Raw genomic sequence first — 20,248 nt, 5'->3', positions numbered from 1 at the left:
GTGTGTGTGTGTGCCACGCGTGCAATTGGCCGCTGCTGCTGCGTTAGGGGAATAGAACAGCCGCCGCAGCGTCGATTGAGCTTCACTTGGCAAGTGTTAATGAGCAGCGTGCAGCGGCAGAGAGCAGCGGGCAACGGGCAACGGGCAACGGGCAACGGGCAACGGGCAGCGGGCAGAGAGAACGCGTGCTAATTACCAAGTGCCAGTTGCAAATGGCTGGCAACAGCTCAAAATGTCAAGCGAGTGACTCGGGCATAACAATTCAATTAAATATTTATCGATCAACAATCGAATGTCATCTATCGAACAGCTAACTGCGTGCTGAATATTAGAAACTGCAAGACTAAGCCTAAATCGATATCAAATCTGATAAATAGATCTAATCCACACATAACTAAGCAAGCAAGGCACTTTGAAATACGTACGAATGTTTTTGGTATTATAATTTATATATACATTTATTCTAATGATAATTTAACATAAAGCAATTATTTTAAGAGCTTTTTCAACTCGCTGAGCCCAAATCACTTCAAACAAACCGTTAAAATTTAAAAAATCTAGCAAATACTCAAACCCCAATAATAAGGCTACCAACTGGTTAGAAAAAGAATAATCGGTGCAAGTATTTAGTAAAGACTGCAATAATTTCAACAGTCTGGCAACGCTACACGCAAATGTTAAGCAACACTAAACGAGGGCTGTCCAACATAAACAATACTAATACTCGTAGCTTAGTTTTGCTTAGAAGTGTACAATTTTTAGCAAATACTAAGTAAAATCGTAAGTCTTTCTCCCCAATTACTGCGCATTTCGGAACATTTATTTACCAACTTTTACGATTTGCACACAATAACAATAATTTCAACAATATAACGAAGACTAAATACCCTATAATATATAGACATTAAAAATTATTTAATAAACGATATTTTTCGTAGGACAACTATTTAATATATTAATTTGAAAAGATATAATTATACACATAAATTTAATATAAATATTTATATATATTTAATAATGTATAACTGGCTTTTCAAAACGTCTCTCATATGTTGTTTCCTTGCTACATATGAAGTGTATATACTGTGTCTGTGACTGATCCGCGCTCTTCTATTGCTCTTTTTCCATCTCACGCTCTCCCAGTTTAAAATTACGTATATTCTGCGTCGGTCACACAAACTTAAAAGAGAAAGCAAAGCGTACAGAGGCAAGTTCGCAAAAATCGTAAGAGTACAAAGAGAGGAGTTTGTTACAGAGTGTTTCACGGTCTGATTTCAGTTCATTGTGAGCCGTCGAAGCGGCAAGACGTGAGTGTTTCTCATTTGTTGAAGACAGTTATTAAATAAATAGTTGTTCTTATCATTGACATGAAAGCTGCGAATTTTCGCTATTAAAATGGACAAACATAAATACATTGACAGCAATGACAATGTAATTTAGTTGTTTCTCAAAGCTACACATAAAACAAAAAACCAAAAAGTAACACAAAACAAAAAAGTGCAAATCAACAAGTTAAAAAAAACGAAACAGGTAAGTAAATCCAAGTGATCTGCGCGTAGGTCTCGTTGCCCCAATTTCTTAATGCCGACCAATTTTTCAACATAAAATGTGCTTCGACTTTTTGGTCATTTGTTTGTTTTTTTTTTTTTTTTTTGATTTAGCTATGACTAAAAGAAACCTCTGGCGGTTTTTTTTAGATTCGCCCTGCAATTATGTGTGTGTTGCCAAAAATAAAAAAGCAACTTCCATGACAGCGATTGTTTCTTTCTATTTTTTCACGACTTCTGTGCTTCTGTTCCGCAAAAAAAGCGGGCAAACACTTCCAGCACACTTGGCCTACAAATTCAAATTTATTGAACATGCAATTTAAGAAGCTATATTTCAAAGTAAAAAATAAATAATAATCAACCAATTTTAGTGTTAACAAATTTGTAACAAAGCAATATATTCTGAGCGAAGTAACCAAAAATATTTATATTTGAGTTGTTTTTAACTGCAAAATGAATTTGTGTTTTTTTTTTAATATTTTGTGCTATGTATATTTTGAATATAATTTTATAATTTTCAAATAAATATATGCATATGCATATTCATACATATTTCTCACATTTTTCTAAATTTCTTAATGAGCGATCTTTAGTTTTGGTTTAGTCAATATCCTTTCCAATTATAAAATGCCAATTCGAAAAAAGCTCATCAAATTTTTGTTGGCCTGTGTAATTGTTGTTAACGTGTCTTAATTAAAATTGTGTTTGCACTTTAAACACTCGCAGTGGTTAATAAATTATCGAGCGTGATATAATTAATAACAATAAAATAAATTTCATATTAAATATAAATGCGAAATTCTTTTTGAGCATTTTAATCGGATGAAATGTGCGACGCACGCTTGAAAAAACTTGATTAATGGCAACAAAAATTGTTGATATCAATTAAAAGTATATTAAATATACTAACTAATTAAATAACATTGTAAAGAATCCAAGCGCTCAGCATACCTCATGAGACACATTTTTTTTTTCATTCTTTTTTTCTTCATCTTTAATTCTTGTTGTGTTTTTTTGTTTTGTTGCTGTTTCAGTGACTCGCGCAGCACAGTTGCTGTTGTGTGTTGTATTATGTGTCGATTCGAAAAAAAAGATAACTTATCACGGTTACCATATGCCAAACCGATCAGCGTGATAAGTCGTCCAAAAGCACACGCAAACACCCATATATTTTAGCAAGGTTCTGCCATGGCATACCCGAGAATACCCTTTAATATAGACGTTGACAGGAAAACGTCAAGCTGGCCAAATGCCTGTAGCCAAACATGCCCGTGCCCTCTGCCACCACAGGGTAGTCGCAGCCAAAGCCGTGCAGACACAATTGCTGCGTAATAAAAAAAACAACACTTTATATATACACTATATATACATATATAAGTATGTGTGCATGTGTTTAATGAGTTGAAATTGACTAAGCCAAGAAATAGCTGCAACTAGACATAACTGGACTGTGTCAGTGTCACGCCCCGCCCCGCCCTGCCAGCCACCTGGCAACAACGAAATTTTTTAAATTCAACTCGCATTTACTAATTTCATTTTATCTTTTACTCTGCTTGCTGTTTTTTCTGTGTGTGTGGTTAGAGCTTGGACGCTTTCAGGATCTCAGAGCGACATAACCTACATCAATATCAAATTTACATAACACAAGCTCATTTGGCCAGATACCAGATTGCACCATGGCCAAGCTGGATCTCATTCGACTGTGGTGCGTGGGATTTTTGCTGCTAGCCTACCTGGCGGCACAGAGGAACGCATCAGGTGAGAATTATTCAGTGTTTATAGCTGTTTTCTAATATGCACATGGCAGCCAGCGAAATTGGCTACAAAGGCAAGAGACACAAAGCATTTTAATCCAAAAATGAACTCATTTATAAACTCATCAGGTGACTCATCGATCTTTTGTGATGCTACTGCCACTTTTTATGGTATTTTCTTTTTTACGTCGAGCAATCTGCACGACAAACACGAAATCTCTATATACATATTGCGACCTTATTACGCGCCAACAAATTCTCAAGATTCCGAAAAAATTTCATAAAAGAAAACAACAACAAACCGCCTCTCATACGTCATGCGTCACAGTGGGCAGCCAATCATAGCCATTACAGTTGATGACGTGAAACCAGCCAGCCGAACTAGCCCAGCAGAGCAAACTTGTTTCTATATATACATATTATAGATATCTGTATATATATTTATAGATCGCGGTTGTTGCTGTTTTTTGCTATACTTTGCTTGCAGACCATGCCAACTTTGCTACAGGCTCGAAGATGGGGATCATGTCGAATATATCCCATATATTCTTGAGGTCTATCAATAATTTTCCAACTGTAAAACCTAGCCTCTTTTTGAGAACTATTAATACCTTGGTAGCTACAGATAAGATCTCACTATCTAATCTAGCTGCTAGTTTCATATGCCTCAGACAACCCAAATGTTATAATGTCTGTCTATATGCAAACTTTAGATCTGTAAACTTCAAACTTTCAGATAAAGTCTGGCCATCTGGAATGTACATATCATAAAGGACTTTTTCTTGTATATTAACTAAACTTGTTGCTTAATAGTTTTATTCTGTTTGCTAGACATAAACTGTATATGGACTATATAAAGATAATACCAACATTTGACACAATAGTTCAAATCGATAGAAAAACTAGTTTTTCACATGCTTTCTTTATATTTAAGCGATCTTAACTATGCCAAATCTGCTCTATATATATATATATATATATATATATATATATATATATATATATATCATCTATGTATCTATATATATCACATGTATATGATTACAACATTGGGGCATTATGAACTCTTTATGATTCCAGCGCAGTCGAGTCTGTAGCAGGGTATATAAATGCCGTGACGCAGTTTATGCTTTAGTTTTGTTTATATTTTGGTTTTCGGTTTTTGTGTTATTTTTTTTTCATTTCATTTTTTTTTTTCTTTCACCTACAAACACATGTTTCTGTTATTGAATTTTTCTCTCTGTGTTGTTTTTGTATATTTTTGTTGTTCTGTTTCGTTGAGATTTACTAGTTCAGAAAGCGAAAAGAGTATATAGGTTTTGATTAGAAGCTGGTGATAGTGGGAAGTATTTGTATTTTATATAAATTATGAATCACATTAGCTATATTTAGTTAGAGACTTACATTAGCATATCTCATCGACTATATAGGCTATATGGCGCTGTAGTTAGCCTAGCCTATTGGTAACCCTACCCATAGGCAAGGCAATTTTGACTGCTCCCTTTTTGGAATGTGAGATACTGCCAAAAAAAACGGTATTTTTCCCTTTTATAGATCTACGCTTAGAGTTCACGCGTATTGCCCCACTGGAGCGTGGCAAATCGATGTTGCAATAAATTGAACCTGTTTTCGGAACGCGAACGAGTATTATGCAGTCAGTTGGGGTGTGACGACAAAGTTCTTCAATTCTTTTTTTTTGTTGTTTTTTTTCTGTATATTTTTGTTGTTGGGGTTTTTGTTTTTGTGGCTTTTTAAAACAATTTCATTGATAATTTAGATAGCGTGCGTTCGTTGGTTTATTTGTTTCTGTTTCTGTTGCTGTTTCATTTTATTTTTGTTTAACTTTGCTGGGCAGTGCCTCAACACGAGTCCAATTTGTTTATTTGTACATTATGCGAGAGTTGCCCTTGAGTCTGATAAATTGGAGGGCGCCCAAGGTACGTTGCGTACTTTACCTGTTCATTACACCTGTTACGTGACGCTTGCCATGGCGGCGGCGTCGGCGGCGGCGGCGTCGGCGGCGGCTACGGCTGCTGCTGCTGCTACTTCTGTAACCCAATTTGCCTAGCAGCCAATCGAGATAATGAGCATTGCTAAGCATCATAACAGCGACTAGAATCAGTAAACAAACACTCAAAAATCGAATATATATAGTTGAAATAAACATTATGGAAATTGTGAAAGAGCTTAGAATAATTGCATAATGAACTTAGATCGACGTAAATTAGGAAATGTTTAGAAAAGTTATTTAGATAATGTTGAAAGCGAAGATAGATAAGAAAATATTGGAAAATCTTGATAGAGTATCTTATATAAGAGAAAAACTTATAGAGAATAATTTGGATCAAGTCGTATAGGAGTAAAACATAAAGATAATGGGAAAAGAGTGGAAGAGTAGGCTGAAGTTTAAAATAACAGAGAAAACTTGAAGGAAAAAGATTAAAATAGTTAAATAATCTAGAATAGAAAATTTTTATTAGCTAAAGTTTTAGAAGAGAGAAACAGCAGTGAATGAAATATAGAAAAGCATAGAAAATATTGAAGGAGATTCAGACTTGGCATAAAATGTCTCTATTAACACTTGTATAAGAGGAAAATATAAGTATAACTGAAAGAAAATGGGGAAATATATGAAAATTTGAGGGAATAAAAATATAAAAAACTCAATGAAAGAATTTCAGCAGGGAAACATACAGAGAACAAAAATTAACATTAAAAAAAGATTATTCAGTAAATATAATGAAAATCATTAAGAGATATATTTATCAAATATATAAGATATAGCTTTAAAAAATATATATAAAGAAAAACCAAAATAAAACTTAGTTGACCTAGTTAAAAACTCGAGCAACTTCAAGTCCCAGAGCGCATTCTCTTGGGGGCTATTCCAATATGTATCCAACTCTATACAAAACATATATACTTTAGGCTAACTATAACAAAGAACATGACTCCATTTCGTCAACATTTCGGGTAAATTCTAATAAAAAATAATGACATAGAGCAACCCAAGAGAATAAGAGCGAACGACAACCACTAAGACGCAACTTTCACCTCGAACCCGGGCTAAAATCAATAAATGATAAAGGGGCAAATGACTTCCGCAAATGGAGCAGTCACCAGGTAGCACGAAGACGAATACAACGTAATAAAAATGCTATATAGACAGGGGGCAAACTAGCAGTCAGGTAATGCCAAGGCTGGCAAGGAAACAATTTGCATATCCAACCACCAAAAAGCAGAAAGACCTATTTGCAGAGCGTTGCAGTGGTGGATGTGGCTAAAGGCAAACAAATTGCTCGAGTCAACAATTTGCATAGCGTAAAAGCCAAACGTCAAAGCCAATTTGGCTGTCTCAAGCTCGGCAACTAACAAGGTCAGAAATGTGCCACAATTAGTGCAAGCGGACACAAAAAACGCTCTTCCAAAGAAACGATATATAACCGAGGTAAAAGTGTGCCAGAGAGCGAGTCATATACATACATATGTCCATGTATAGTTAACAATCGTCTAGCAAATCAGACAAAACACTAAAAGCACATTCCTCGCCTGCTCATAAACAAAAGCGAAAGGTTTTCAATGGACTGAAGTGAGAAAACAAAAAAAAGGGGAACAACCCACGCAGCATTATAGACTGTAACAACTGTCCATCATCGCAAATTTATATAGACAATTCCCTCTGGATTTTTGTATACAGATAAGCTTTAAATAACTAAAGACAAAACTCAAAATGGACTTCGCATGACTCTTCGATAGACTCTTTGCTTAATTGTGGTTGCTCATCAGCTGCTGTTAGGGTAATCAAAAAAATTGCTAGAGCTATGCAGAAAGAGAGAGAGAGAAAGAGAGGGGGGAATTTACGCCAAAGACAGAGCACAAGTTCACCTGGCTAGCTGACTCAATGTGTGCACTAAAGCCAATGATGGCTGAGTCAATTGTAGTCTTGGTGTCGTGAGATAAGCAAACAAGGGAGAAGCTGCGCCGGCAGGCATAAGACAATCCATGAACAAAAACGCAACTCTGATTTTATATATATTAGCATATATTTATATACATATATGTGTATAGCTACAGTTAATATAGTTATCAGAAACGGCTGCAGTCCAACTGGGCAGACAGACACCTACGACTTCAGTACAGCTGTACGAAGTTCGTCGATGGCAGCTGATAAGAAAAACTACAATTGCAGCGCTATAAATAAGATCTGCACACCATTACGAACAGCCATTCAAAAGTGTCAAAATATGTGTGATTTAGCCATGAAATCTACTGAAATTAATATGAAATTTTTGTTTTTTTCTCACTTTTTATACCATTTGAAATCACAATGTTTCACTTTAAGCAATCGCCTATGCTTTTTCCAGAGATGTGCATGCAGCTGTATATATATATATATATATTTATTTATTGTAATAATACAAAACATTTAATTACATAAAACTTGAATATGTACTCCATTGACATCTCTTCATATATTATAAATGATATAGTTTTGTGTTTTTTTGATATAGAATTTAATTTGCTGCCACTTCAAAAAAATGCGTAGTTTGTAGCTTAAAAAATTATTAATCTATGTCAAAATTTGATCAAGATAGCTGGCGGGAGCTACGTAAATAGTTTATGTTGAAGCATGCAGGCAGTCGGAATGGCAGAAGGCAAACGGATGTGCAAATACACATATATATATACATATATATATATATATATATGTATTTACATATCACAAGTGCATACAGACATAATGATATGCTTGACAAAGAACAACAAAAAAAGAGCTGATCCAACAACTTAAAGGAGGAGAACACGCGTCGACGCACGTGATAAGCGAAAACTGGGCGAAAATTGTATATTTTTTGAGCTTTATTATTGCGCCTTAAAATATTGCATTATAATGACCAAACAAACTTAGATATATATATATATATATATACATTTTCTATTCTGCAGCTACATCTGCCTGTGCTGCGCAGGTGCCGCTGCTGATATAACACATTGGAATTCATTAGCCAAACATTTCTTTGGCTTTAAGAAAGAAAATACTTAAATAAAAGCAAAGCAGAGCTAAGCAAATATTCGCTTGTTTTTGTCGTCGCAACAAATAAAAATGCCTTTGCCCATTCAGCTCTGTGGCTCTCGCTGTTATCTGTGGCTATATGTTAGGCGCTTGAGATACTTCAGATAATGGCTAAACAACATTCTATAACAATATAAATTTGACTGGCTATAAATAAACAGCTAAGCTACGCCCTGATATTAGCCATGTCTGCCCTAAAAGGCCAAAGAATTTCGCGCTGTGTACTTTCCGACAACTGCATCCAGCTCGAGATGTCGCTGTGTCCACAAATCACAACATTCTTTACATTTCATTTCCTTATTTTAAATACATATATATGTGTGTGTGTATGTATGTGTGTGCGCATACTATAGTCATGACTTTGACCATGATATCTGGCGAAACAGACAAGCTTCTTATGCAAAAATACATTCTTCAAGCGTTTGCTTCTATGGGTAAAGATGATATGATAGTGTATTAAGTGATTTGGTATGATTCGCGTAAAACTTCTTTTTTATAGAAATATATACTAAATAAGAACTAATCTATAGAAACTTTATGATTCAAGTTTCAGTTTGAGTTTTAGTTTTATATAATAAGGTATATATATAGATGATATAGATTCAATTTCATCACATATTTTTCATATAAGAACTCCAAGTTTGATTAATATATGCTATACAGTGAGATCAGCTATAGTGACTCCAATTGTTCTATCCACCCATGCTTATAGGTACTTAATAAATTGCATAGTTATAAACTGTTTTACAAATAGGAAAACCCCCAGTTTTTACTCGGATAAACCTTTAAACATTCCAGCCCCAACGGCCGGCTAATGCCATAGGCTTTCCATAGCTGTTGCTACACGTGACTTTGTTTTGCGCGCAAGATAGCTTAGATAAATATCATCCAAACAACATTCCACAGTGCAAAAACAAAAAGCAAGTGAAACCCAGGCACAAAAATGTTTAAGAAAAAAGCAGAAATATTTGCATTTGTTAGTTCAGAGTTCTTCAATCATCTATTGTTTAGCAATTGCAGCATTTCCTTGACATTCCGCAAGATTTCACAAATTTCATTTTATACTTATCGTGAGTGTGTAAATATATACCAGAATGCATATATATTTATATATCGTATATGTGTAAACATATACCAGTGAACTAACTGAACTGTTCAAATAGTTGGGCCATACATGTACAGATTTAAGACTATAAATGGCATATATATTATATAAAAAGTAATTTCATATACGAAGTCAATTTCACAATTGCACTAAACTTTACTTTTTATACTTTTTATAGTTTTTTTTTAAGACCCCATTCAACTACAGTGTCTATATATAGTATATATATTCCAAATAGTATTTATAGTATCTATAGTATCTATAGTATCTATAGTATCTATAGTATCTATAGTATATATAGTATCTATAGTATCTATAGTATCTATAGAATCTATAGTATCTATAGTATCTATAGTATCTAAAGTATCCATAGTATCTATAGTATCAACAATATGTGTAGCATCTATAGTATCTATAGATAAAGCTAAAAGATATCAAAGCTGGTCCAATTGTTAACTTTTGATTATAATGCGACGCAACTGAAAATGCATTTCAAGGTGGCTTTACCCACCACTTACCAGGCCAGATATATGTGCATATAGATATATATTATAGATATTGTAATAGAAATTTATCAAGAATATCTGCGCTTACACAATAAATGTGAATTCCTTAGAAAGATAACTTCGACAGCTGTCCCTAATTTAAAAGAACTGAGAACATAACATAGCTCTGCCCAAATATAAATATATTCATGTGTGTACATATGTAGCTTTGCTGCATAAAGTAGCAGTGACTGAAGGAATGCCCTTAATGTATGGTTATATGTATATATATCATATAAATACATATATACATATATAAATAAATGCATAAAATATCATAATATCTGCTATAGCAGTATAAGAAGTAGTTTGCACTTAAACAGTGAAAGTAGTAGAAGGAATATCCCTAATGCTTAGTGAACTTTGCTATAGCCAACACGAAATCAGCTGTCTTTAAAAGTTAGATTAGATATTCGAAAAGATAATGCACATACATATATTATAAAAGGTATACTAAAAAAAACTTTAGCTCTACAAAAATCTATTTCCAATTACGTTTTATTATTTTGAGGTTGTTGTTGGCTTCCAACTTTATCTGCCTTGCACTACGTCATTTCTTAATTTGTATAGCTTTATTAGCCTAAATACCGTTGACAAGATTCAGTTTCAGTTGCTTCTAATCTAAGCAGTATTTGCAGTTAAGTAACTAAGTCTATGTCCGTCGTTCGCGCTTTTATCAAAACAAGAAATGTCTTATCGAAATAGAAACGCATTCCGAACTGCATTAGTCATTAATATTTGCTCTTGCTGGCAGATCATTAGCGAATTAATAGCTCCGATTGAAATTAGCATGCGTCACGGCCAGACATAGTTTGATTTAGTGTTTTCAGACGTCTCTCTCGGTCAATTAAGGTCGAAACCAGGGGTTTATGGTGCCAGCCAGCCCCGCAAAACAATGCCCAATTAAGTGGAAAAACATCTGCGTAGGTGCGACAGACACTATTCCCCATTCACAATTCACAATGCTCAACTTACAGTTGGCAAAACGTTTTCCCTGCAGTCAATAATGATTAACAAATTTGCCTTTTCTATAATTAGATCAATGATATAGTGCCATTAGCCAATAATAAATTGCAATCTCACTTTTCTGTCGCTGCCACCTCTTGATTCGAACAATGTGCCCAAAATATATATATTTATTGTGTCTGAGTGTTGGCAATCTTTAAAAATGATTTCAAGAATATGCAAACAGAACAAACAGAAAAAGTTGTCTGTGGTTCGGTTTGCAATGCGATACAATTTCCTGCAGCCAACAGCCGACATCATGTTCTAAACTTGCCCGATAACCCAATCAGTAACTAGCTAAAGGCTTAGCTCGATTGACTATATGAATCAGTTTCCTGCCTTGAGAGCTGTTCCTCTCTAGTGGGGGAATAGTCATGCCAAGGCATTGACTCATCGAGTTCTTAAGATCTAAGAGCTCAGATCTACGTTAACAGGGTATTTGAATTGCGTATCGGTTACGTTCGACTTGACTTCATTGATTACATGTAGCGATGATATTTAACGAAATTAAATGAATCGTTTATAAAGCCAAAGTCAACACATGTCCAGATATCTCAGTGCTGTGCTGTTCGCACTGTTCATGTCTAATATACATAAATCATTTCTGTCCGCTATTAAGTAAAGCAAAATTCTTTTTAATCTTTGGCTGTGTGATTTAATTAATTGTTGAAGTGACAAACTATTAACACAAATAATGTGCGATGAGACAGGAACTGAACTGAAAACTTGGCACAACTAAATACGCATAAATTATAAAGAGAGACAGGGAGAGATAGAGTGGGAGAGAGAGAGCGAAGAGATGTGGATGTAAGCGACGAGCAAATACTCTGCATTAAGAGCCAATTTGAGCTAATGAAAGACTATTAAAAAGAATTTATTTGTAGAACATATATATAATCACATATATATATAAATAAAAAAATTTTTGGAAAAATCGTAAATTTCTTATATTATCTGAGGAAGTCATTTAAAGGGCAACGCGCAAATTCGCCCACGCTGAATCATACGCACTGTTGTACTTATATATATATACATATAGATGTATGTATGTATGTGCATATCAAGAGGAAGCTTAGTCTATCACTCGGTCAGCTTGTACATTATGTTGGCCATCAAGTATTGAGGTCACTGGCCGGACAATCTAGACCAGAATCTCAGCAGCAAAAGCAAAAGGCATTTTAATGGGTCTCCTCCATACGTACATTATTACTCACACATAAATATATATATATATATATATATATATAGTGAGAGAAAGACAGAGAGATATAGGGAGAGAGGGAGAGCGGTTACGTGTATCTTCACATCTGCCAGAAATGGAATACGCTTAATCCCAGCGGGCCCATTAAAATGAAATAAATAAATACATTCGTTTGCAACAACATAAACAGATACTCTAAATAATAATATTATTTTGCGCATCTGTTTGCCGGTCTCATATATCATATATCACATTTACGGGCATTAATCAGACGCTTTGCGCCGCTTTGCCTCATAATTTAATTGTAATTGTGCAATATGAGCAAAATATAACTAAACAATTACCAGTCCAGTCCAAAGTTCAGAGCCCGATGCCGGCATACAAAATAGCGAAACGCAACCAGACAGACAATGGCACCGTGGTGCACAAGCGTAAAGTTCACGACAAATCCCTTAGATTTGTATGATTGCATATTACAGAATATATTCGATCATATAGAAAATATGGTTAAGTCTAATTTGAAATACAAAGTTAAATATAGCTTTATATTTTGCTAAACTAAAATATTAATTTATCATAATGAAACTTTATCTAAAATTTACAAACAATTTTTTCTCATATTTTTAGCATCTCTAAGAAGTATTGAAGATGACGATGAAAAGCTCAATAAAACTGGTAAGTTATTAGTTAGAGAACACAACAAAAAGTGCTTAAACGGCAACTAAGAGCTAGACGGAACAACTGCTTCCGCTTTCAAAATTCCCTGTTTCCTGTATATGAAAACTAAAGATTTCTGTTTACCTTAAAGAAATTCATAGCATTTCAAATCTGACATACTATACCCTATCATCTGTAGCTCAAAAGATAAGTTCCGTAAATTATAATTCCATTTTTGCCTCCTTTTTCGTGCAAAGTTTCCACTGTATGGCATTATTCAGAATCTTAAGGGAGTGCGTACCCCGCTATCGCAAGAGTAAAAACAAGTTAACAGCGCTTGTTTTGACGCATAATTAATAATAGGAATGCTTTTTGGCTACTAGTCGTACCATTATACGTTTTTTGTTTTTGTTTTTTATAATGTATGTACTTCTGTATATTATAATTGATCTATAATTAAGATAAACTTAAATGCTGCCGACTGTCGTGCGACCGAGTGCATAAAAAATATGCTTTGTTTACGCAATAGTCAGCGAACAACCTTATATAAGCCGTAAACACACAGACGCACACCTATCTGTAATGTGTGTGTGCTTCAGTTAGAACAGGAAAAAAAATAAGAGCTTAATTTGTAATGCTTTAATGGTTTGTGCTAAGCATGAATTCAAGGACAATAAATACGGAATATCATCGGGGCTACGAGCCACTAATTGATCGCCAGGCGGAACCGAATAGCGTTCTTTTACTCTGATTGATCAATCACACACACATGTATATATAATATATATGTATAAGGTGGTATATATTCATATATGCAGGGGGATTTTCTAATCAGTTTGTTTGCCTTTAAAGAAGTGTGGCAACAGCTAAATCAAACAAATATCAACTCGAGCGAAGACTCTTACATTTCGAGTGACTTTTCTTGAGTTATACGTAGTATTTGCTTTATAAATATGCTCATTAAATGAGCTTTGACTGTTATTAAACTATAAATGATATAACAAAGCGTTGTAGGCCAAATCACGGTCAAGGCTCGTGAACCTGATTTTCATATAACATTTTAAATATTTATAATAATTTTAATTGAATATTTGGCATTCCCCATTTGGGCTATAGTGTATAGAACCCTTTGGAATATTTATTTTATATATACATATATTCTTTTTAAGACTTATTGGACTAGTGGAAGTAGCACTGTGCGTACTTTAGTCCACCGTAGAAGAAACCAGTTTCTGGTTAACTTGCAGCAATTGGCTGATAGCTCAGATGAAAGCAGCCTTAGGGTAGGGTATCTTTGAGTCAATCACTGCCAACTAGAACACTTTTACTTGCTATACACTTAGACGACATTTTTATACATCGGATCTACTTAGATGAATGTTAGAATATTTAATATATTCGAACTGATTCATTTAAACTAGTTTATTTGAACCAGTTCTTTTTAGCTGGTTTATTTGAACTTGTTCATTTGAACTAGTTCATTTGAACTGGTTTATTTGAATTTGTTCATTTGAACTGGTACTTTTGCACTTGTTCATTTAAAGTAGTGCATTTGAACTGGTTCTTTTGAACAAGTTCATTTGAACTGGTTCATTTGAACAAGTTCATTTGAACTGCTTCATTTGGACTAGTTCATTTAAACTAGTTTATTTGAACCAGTTCATTTGAACTAGTTCATTTGAACTTGTTCAATTGAACTAGTTCAATTGAACTAGTTCATTTGAACTTGTTCAATTAACTAGTTCATTTAAACTAGTTTATTTTAACTAATTCATTTGATTTTGTTCATTTGAACTAATTCATTTAAACTAGTAAACTAGTTCATTTGACTATATATTAAGCTATATCTGCTTTAAAGCAAAGCTACTTACTATATATATTCACATATATATATATATGTATGTATGTATATATGTATATAGGTATATGTAAATGCGCTTATTTTTACTACAGCTGTAATTACTGTGAAGCTCAGTCATTGCTTATACGTAAATCAATTTCATAATTTGAAAGCATTGCAAATGAACTTTTAAAGTCCCACAAATTTATAATAATATACGATAATTGTGCACAAATTTACGAAACGTGATTGACGTGTGTTGAGGGAAAATTAAACAACAAAAAACATACATATGTACATATATATATACATATATATATATATATATATATATATTTACATATATTTTGACAGGCTGAGCATCATTTGGGTTCTTAGGCGCATGCGCAGTTAGATATTTGAGCTTTAAGGCTACCAGGTCTCATCTGTAGACTGGGAACTACAATTACTTCATCAGTTTGGGAATGTTTGTTGTTGTTGCTTTGGTTGCTTTTGTTGCTGCTGTGGCTGTCAACCACAAGTTGTAACGGCGACATCAACCCGTTTCTCCTCACGACCTCAAAGCAATGTTGTAGTTAGTTAAGATACGACAGCGACCTCCTCTTCTTGTTTCCACTATTTCATTTTAGTTTTTTTTTGCCCCTCCCTCGCTCTCTCCTCCCTCTGCTTTTTTTTATATATTTTATTTGTGTTTTAAGTAACTTTGCATGTCAGGCTGCGAGACAGACAGTGGCGGCGCGTCAACAATCTTGCCAGCTAATTGTACTAAAATTTATTTATTTTTTTTTAATGCTGATGACGCTAGAGGTTTACGTAGCGCTGTAGCTTATTTCATCTGGAAACTGGAAAAACAGACTCAACGAATTGCACTTTTGCATGCAACCTTCGACTGTAGATCAATCAAAAAAAAACGAAAATAAAATAACGAAATATGAAATGTGAGTGTGTGTGCGTGTGTGTTGTTTAACAACAAAACAAGGAAGCTGACGGAGAGTATGGTGACACATATAGATACCCTGTGACAGGTAGCAGCACCACCAAAACGGATCTTACCCTCCCTGCAAGTGAGGCATATACCCTGTAAAGCAATATGAGCTGGTATGCCTACTTTATGTAGATATGTATGTATGTCTATTTTCAAATCAATGTCAAGGCCATGGCCTGGCATATGCCGTCTTAACTATCCTTTATGAAAGAGTGAAGGGTATCAATATAAAGAAAGCAAAAAGTGAGAGTTCATTTCACATGTTATCTAAATTCTTATCTTCTGATAAGAGTTTAAACGTCAAGTTCGAACAAACTAAATCTAACCAAAAATACAGCTGAGACATCAATAAAGTATGCCTCCTCCATATGACATATGACACAGGTCTAACATATGACTTCTCTTGAGTCTTGAGCTGCAGCATGACATATTGTTTGTGGGCCATCTCAATGCTAAGCCACTTTGCCTGTAACTATGTATGGACTGCCTGCCAATCCGTTCCCCATTCATGAAAAAAGGTTAGAATTCACACATCATCAGACATCTCCGGCAGACCCCGCTTGATCCAGCTGAATGTGATAGGGTATCTGAAAAAAAAACTAACAAGTGACGTAATTAGCACTTCTGGTATTCGTACATTTCGCAGATTCGTTATCGCGGATGCCACCTCCCGCATCGCATGGCATCGCATCGCGTTCGCTAATGAGAGTAGCGGAGCGACCCACTTGTAAAGACGGATATGTGCCTAGTTAATTTGCATTAAATGTAAGACCTTTGGACGTGTCGGCAGTGTGTTTGCTTTTATTTAACTGGTTTAACTGCGTATCTTGGCACTTTTCTTCTGTTTTTTTTTCTTTGCGTTTTTTTTTTTTTTGTATTTTTGCTGACCAATCGGGTCAATAAACCTCAAGCCAAATGAAAATAATAATAAATAAAAAACTAAGAAGAAGCCAGCAAGTGCTGAGCCCACATTAAGTCACATTGTATAACGCTTTCCCAGCACAATTCTCTTGGCTTCAGTATGAATGATCCAAAACAAGAACAAAAACTGGAAGGAGAAACATCTCCAATATCAACATCATCCTCAAGCCAGGCATTGATATGCCCTAGAATTCCACTTAGATCTTAAACAGATCACGCAAAGTGTCGTGACTTATGTGCGCCCTTCTATGCGCTTCGTAATAAATACTGTATGTCTCTGTGTGTGTGTGTGTATGTGTGTGTTTCTATATAGATCCGTCTTCTCTGATAGCGTTAGTTATATCTATTTTAAATTATGTTCAATTGAGTGCGCTGCGCTTCACCTATACGCGGCATATATGACGTCAATTTCATAAAGAACGAAAAACATATATATATATATATCATATATAGCATATATATCTTAATCAATAGCCTCGCTAATATTTAGGAAAGTTTCCTTATCAATTAATTGCTTAAAGGGCACACGCTATAATAATAATAATAGTAACAATAATAATAATAATACGATTGAAACCCGAAACGTGATATGGCATATTGAAAATTATTGATTCAATGAAAAGAGATCGCGATATCGGTCGTTAGATCGCTGGCTCGATCCGATCGATTGATCGAAGAAATTCTTGCCCAAAAAACACAAAATCAAAAACAAAAATATTTCTTGTTGCTGCTGCTGTTGTTGTTGTTGTTGGCTGCCATTCACATTTCACTTGGCAGCGCCAACTATGCCCTGCACAGCCCCCTTCGAGTTACTAATTCAATGATAAAATGTCAAAAATCAATAACAATAAATAAACGATAAACGAGAGTGTGCCACTGTACTTTGTATCCAGCAAAAGAGATACGAAACTTTTTAGGGGCTGTCCCTGACACTCGGCAATGCGTCTCGCGGTCTCGTCAAATGCCGATCCACAATCTATTGCTAATCAAATTGCAATTTTTATAAATTTACCTAAAACCTCTATTGAAAAATGCGGCGTCATATTAAATACAATCAGCACAGAATTTCACATATATATTTATATACATTTATACCATTTGACTCGATAAGAACTGAGTAAACAATTTTCGTATTATCCAAGTTAAAATTAAAGATGAAATATCATAGATTTGATTATGCAGACCTTGAAAACCTTTCACACACTACTATACTATATCTGTGGCTAAGTTAAGCCACAATCCATTTGGATGAGTCATTAGCCAGGTAGCACATTGGCATGCCTAATAAGTTATACAATTTGCGTTCCACATTCGTTCCACTCGCCGTACTTTATCAGGCCGATCAACAAACCGTGTTTTTCTTTTTATCAGGCAAAAAAGAGTTTTTAGAATCCACGTGAAGCTCACATACCGCTTCAGACCCGCACACCCAATCAAAGCAGATAACAAAATTTCGTTTGTGAACTTTTAAGGTCAGTTACCTGACCTTAGCCAATTGTGAAACTCATTGAAGTCACATGGCATCCAACTGCAACACCAATTGGACTTTTTTTTTAAATTTACCTTTGGCTAATCTTTTTTGTATTCTTTAATTACAGATCTCGGCTCGGACACGGTGCCATGCTCTACGATTGAATGGGCGAAATCGTCTGATTGCCCCAAAGATAGCAAACAGATATCCAGTTTTAAGTTCGTGGGACGGCAAAAACCATGGTGCCACGAACGCAGTTGCAAGTGCAACGAATGCCCGCGGAAACCCACTTGCAGTCCGGGTCAGGTGCTCCATGAACTGAGCACAGGCAACGGACAGCCGGGCACGTGTTGCTCCAAATACGAATGCGGCCCCATACCAGAATGTGTTAAGGGCAGCCCCACCATTTATTGGAGTAATAGTTGCACCAAATGCTCCAGCTGCCATGAAATGTGCACCTCAGAGTGCATACAGCACGACAGTTCACCCGAAAACTGTCTCTCCAGCGATGGTCAGATGAAGTCGATCAACGAAACCTGGCTTCAGGGAAATGGCTGCGAGACTTGCACCTGCTTCGATGTCATAGGACGAATTTGCGAAAGTGTTTTCTGCGAACCTCCAGAATGCTCCAATCCAAAGAAAGGGCCAAACGATTGCTGTGCCATTTGTACAGAGTCGGATATCATTACCACAGAGGCAATTCCTCACATAGAAAGCGACCCAACTACTGGGAGCAAGTCACCTGCATGGGACAGCAGCCCAACTACTGAGCGCAGTTCAACAGCGAAGCCAAGCTCAACTCCTGAGAGCAGCCCAACTACTGAGAGCAGCCCAACTACTGAGAGCAGCTCAACTACTGAGAGCAGCTCAACTAGTGAGAGCAGGTCAACTGCAAAGGGCAGCCCAACTACTGAGAGTAGTCCAAGTGCGGCCCCTGAGATCAGCTCAACTGCTGATACCACCTCAACTCCTGAGAGTAGCCCAATTCCTGAGAGCAGCGCAACTACTGAGAGCAGCTCAACTGATGAAATGACACTCAATGAGGACTCGCAAGAGCTGAACAGTGAGGAGACATTTGAAAATGAAACTGAACAGCCGGAAGACGGAGAGACGATGGGCGTGGAAATTACCATTAAACCTTATATAGATAGCTCAGAGCGGAACAGCAGCAGCACAGCTAACACCATGGAGTATACAACACTCTCGGCCTCAACCACGCAGCAACCAAGTCCTTTGTTCACATCGGCACCGGCCGCACAGACGCCTGAGTCGACCAGCTGGCATCGTGAGTCAACCATCGATGATGCTGAGTATCATTATCCGAACAATTCTGATGATGCAGTGCGTTCAAACAAGCAGATACCTCAATGGAAATCACTCATCTTCATCTTCGTAGGGGCTGTGGTAGTTTCGGCCCTTATTTGGCCATGTTACAAACGCTGTAAGAAAGGCAAATCGCTGTACACCTCGGTGCCGTGCTCGGAAGCAAAACTGGCCGATAAACACACAAGCGCACAACTAACTAATATACTGATTGAGCAGCCATCGATGGAGAAACGACTAAACGAGACTGTAGAATAATTCAATTTCATTCCCATATACATACATATATTCATAGAAGTAGTATAAATATATACTAATTTATATTAGTTTTAACTGCAAACGACGTTAAATTTGTTAAGTTTGTCAAGAAGGCTCCGTCTAGACAATGCTCCAACAAAAGCAGCTATTTATGTATTATTTCATCAACACAAAGCACTCAAAATTAAGAAAGGCATTCTAACTAACATTCTAAAAGTAAATTATATTATCGATCTGTATAAGCTACAAGTTCATGCATATATATTTATCTATATACGTTAAGAAATAACTATGTTATATGAGGTCAGACCCCCATTTAGCCAACTTTTAAGTGGGCTCTGCGTAGTAGAATATACACAATCTAATACAGTTATTTCTTAACTTAACAATTCATTGTGATAAAACTGTATTAGAAAACATCTAAAATATATATAAAGAAAAAACTAAAATAATTGATATACCAAAAAAAGTAGAATAAGAAACATTTCTAGCATCTCTCCCCCAAATACGTTAAAAGCAAATAAAACGAAAAACTGAACAAATTAAGCGTTTGATTTATGAC

The 20,248-nt window shown here is 35.6% G+C and overlaps 1 protein-coding gene across 1 annotated transcript; it reads left to right on the top strand.

Annotated features, from left to right (window-relative positions):
* The first annotated feature begins 1,265 nt into the window (after positions 1-1,265).
* On the top strand, positions 1,266-20,228 carry LOC111605716 (flocculation protein FLO11). Its single transcript, XM_023324401.2, has 4 exons — positions 1,266-1,530; positions 3,129-3,305; positions 12,859-12,906; positions 18,233-20,228. The coding sequence occupies exons 2-4, from the start codon at positions 3,224-3,226 to the stop codon at positions 19,684-19,686; spliced, it is 1,584 nt and encodes a 527-aa protein (XP_023180169.2). The 5' UTR covers positions 1,266-1,530; positions 3,129-3,223; the 3' UTR covers positions 19,687-20,228.
* Positions 20,229-20,248: the final 20 nt, after the last annotated feature.

Source organism: Drosophila hydei, unplaced genomic scaffold, assembly GCF_003285905.1.
Source record: "Drosophila hydei strain 15085-1641.00,03,60 unplaced genomic scaffold, DhydRS2 tig00000001-arrow-pilon, whole genome shotgun sequence".
NCBI lineage: Eukaryota > Metazoa > Arthropoda > Insecta > Diptera > Drosophilidae > Drosophila > Drosophila hydei.
The sequence above is the reverse complement of the archived record's forward strand: the minus strand, read 5'-3'. Positions and strand labels throughout refer to the sequence as shown.

Bases quoted from the DNA above. Each gene is read 5' to 3' on its own strand.
- LOC111605716 (XM_023324401.2), top strand. From the start codon at position 3,224: ATGGCCAAGCTGGATCTCATTCGACTGTGGTGCGTGGGATTTTTGCTG. The intron at 3,306-12,858 runs GTGAGAATTATT...TCATATTTTTAG, and splicing joins GGCACAGAGGAACGCATCAG to CATCTCTAAGAAGTATTGAA. The intron at 12,907-18,232 runs GTAAGTTATTAG...CTTTAATTACAG, and splicing joins TGAAAAGCTCAATAAAACTG to ATCTCGGCTCGGACACGGTG.